Here is a 2,634-nt window from a genome sequence, read left to right as displayed (position 1 = left end):
AACAACAACAACAACAACAACAACAACAACAACAACAACAACAACAACAACAACAACAACAACAACAACAACAACAACAACAACAACAACAACAAGAACAACGTACGAGATGGTTTCGCCGGCAAAGTCCACCTGCTTGGTGATGGTCACTGTCTTGGAGCTGCTGTCGGCGCTCGCCTTTGTGGTCTTGGCTTGCTTCGCCTTCGGCGGGCCACTCGACTCTGGTGGCAAACGAAAGGGAACCACACCCTTCTTCTTTGTGGCTGCTGGCCGCTGCAGGCTCGCAAGGCTGAACCCGCCAGCACTGCCTACAGCAACGTTGCTGCTGCTGGTGGTGCTCTTGCTGGGTGCTGTTGCTGCTGTTGACGCTGGCTGTGCTGAAGTCTTGCGGCTGGTGGAAGGATGCTCGCCAAGCTCGCGAAGAAAGAGGTCATCAAGGTCGTCGCTCGTCTTCTCAGGAGCGGCTGTGTCTTTGCCGCTTGCTGCGTCATGGCCGCCGCCACTCGCCCGTGCAGCCTGTCGTCGCGACACAAAGGTCCCAGACCTAACAGCGAGCGTGAACACAAACAAGGATGAGCAAGCAACCATGAGGTGCAACGTAAGGTGGCAGCAACGGTGGGCTGATGTGATGCGAGATGGCAAGTGACAATGACATGTGCCCGTGAGGGCTCAACAATGCACAGCCGTCTGGAATTGAGGAGCTCTGTCGTTGCATGTTGTCTGTCGTGCTGCACTCACTCTGTTTGCTTCTTGCTGCTCTTCTTCTGCTTCTGTGCCTTGCTCTCTTCGTCCTGCGGCACGTAGTCCTCGTCCTCCGACGACCGGTACCCGTCCTCCTCCTCCATGGTTGTTGTTCGTGTCGTGTTGTTGGTGGTGGTGGGTTTTGGTGGTGGGTTTTGGTGGTGGGTTTTGGCGCGCTGCAGCACTTGCGCGACTTTCTTGTTCCACTTGTTTTGGTGTTGGAGCTTTGCTTTGTTTATTGTTGTTCATCAAATCATGCCATTGGCGCGTGTGTGGCGTGGTCATCATGAGTGCACTTCCTTCATTCATGTCACATCACATCATGTCACTCGTTAGTTCGCTCGCTCGCTCGCTTACTTGCTTGCGCTTGTGCTCCCTCCCTCACCCCCTTCCCCACCCCGCGCTCACCCAACAACAGGGATGACATCACGATACAACACAGCATACAGCTCAGGCCGTGGATTCCTTGCCTGCGTCGTCGCCGTCGTCCGCGTCCTCGTCCTCGTCGTGCACGGCCAGCACCACATTCGCTGGGCGAGGTGGGACCGGCGCCTGCGCAGCCACGCCCTTCCCTTCTGCACCAGCCTCCCCTCTCCCCTGCACATCTTCTGCTCCACTCTCTTCCTCCTCTTCCTCTTCTTCTTCTTCTTCTTCATCCTCTTCCAGCATGGCAGACGACATGAGTGCACTGGCCTTCTCCCGCCCGGCCGCAACTGGTGTGGACCGCACTGACGGCCCTTCCATCGGCGTCACCTTGCGCCTCAGCCGCCGCCGCGAGCCGCTGCTCCCCGTGCTGTCCTTCCGCTCACCGCTACCGCCATCACCACCGCCGTCACCACCAGTCACGTGGGCCAGCGGGCTTGGCGCAGCCTGGTTCCCGCGCACGGCACCGCCACCAACGCCACCAACGCCACCAACGCCAACGCCGCCCTTGCGGCCATTCGCTGCAGATGCTGCAGACTCGGTTTTACTGCTGCTGGCGCCGATGGTGCTCTTGCTGCCGCTGCTGCTGCTGCTGCTGGCGTTGCGTGCTGGCGTTGATCGTGCGCTCTTCTTCAGTGGCGGAGGCGACGACGACGACGCCGACGCCCCCGTGCGCGCTCCCCTGCCGGCCGCCTTCGCATCATCGGCAGCACCTCGCCGACCGCCGCCGCCGCGTGCACCCGTGCTGCCAACAGCTTCCACGGTGCCATCTTCGTTATCATCATTCCCATCACCATCGCCATCAGCCTCGGCACCGTTCTCCTCCTCCTCCTCCTCGTCGCTGTCGGAGAGCAGCAGCATGTGCAGCTGCACGTCAGACTCGTCCCACACGGGCTGGCACCCGCGCACCAGCCGCGCATGCCGCAGATGCACGTCGTAGCCAAGACGCGCGCTCTCCAGCGGGACCTCCAGTGCAAGCGACGACCACGATGCCGGCGACTCCGCAGCAGTGATTGTGCCCGGTGCGATGCTGCCCGTCACGCCCGCCACACCTGTTCCTGCTGCTCCTGCTGTTGGTTTGGTTGCTGCAGCCGATGCTGGTCCGCCTGCTGTTGCTGCTGTTCCCGGTGCCCCTGTTGCTGCTGTTGCTGATGATGACGTGGATGTGGAGGAGGTAGAGGGGCTCACCCCCATCCCGCTGCCGTCACCAACGCCAGCTGCTGTCCGCTGGCGTGGGCCGTGTATCGTGATTGCAGAGTCGCGCTTGCGCGGAGGAAAGTCGCTCACAGGCGCTGTCGAAAACACAATGGGTGCAATGCCGGCACTGAGGGATGCAGGCCCATCTAACGAACGTGACGCTGCCGCCGCCGCTGCTGTTGCTGCTGTTGCTGCTGCTGTCGTGCGTCGGCTCCTCCCCTGGCCGGCACCTGCTGCCAGATCACCACTGCCATACATTTCACTGGCTGGCCC

At 61.0% G+C, this 2,634-nt stretch overlaps 2 protein-coding genes across 2 annotated transcripts in view; both read right to left on the bottom strand.

Annotated features, from left to right (window-relative positions):
* Window positions 1–900, bottom strand: part of PTSG_12066 (uncharacterized protein) — a 2,614-nt gene extending 1,714 nt beyond the window's left edge. The window contains exons 1-2 of the mRNA XM_004995396.1: window positions 739–900; window positions 107–544 (exon numbers count right to left, since the gene is read on the bottom strand). Of these exons, the coding sequence (XP_004995453.1) occupies window positions 107–544; window positions 739–845 (545 nt within the window). The 5' untranslated portion in view covers window positions 846–900. The remainder of the gene's footprint in view (window positions 1–106; window positions 545–738) is intronic.
* Window positions 901–955: 55 nt separating this feature from the next.
* The window catches only part of PTSG_12065 (uncharacterized protein), a 3,348-nt gene continuing 1,669 nt past the window's right edge, over window positions 956–2,634 (bottom strand). Inside the window, exon 4 of the mRNA XM_004995395.1 lies at window positions 956–2,634. This exon is cut by the window's right edge and continues 404 nt beyond it. Coding sequence (XP_004995452.1) covers window positions 1,192–2,634 — 1,443 coding nt within the window. The 3' untranslated portion in view covers window positions 956–1,191.

This window comes from Salpingoeca rosetta, assembly GCF_000188695.1.
Source record: "Salpingoeca rosetta unplaced genomic scaffold supercont1.8, whole genome shotgun sequence".
Classification (NCBI taxonomy): domain Eukaryota; class Choanoflagellata; order Craspedida; family Salpingoecidae; genus Salpingoeca; species Salpingoeca rosetta.
The sequence above is the reverse complement of the archived record's forward strand: the minus strand, read 5'-3'. Positions and strand labels throughout refer to the sequence as shown.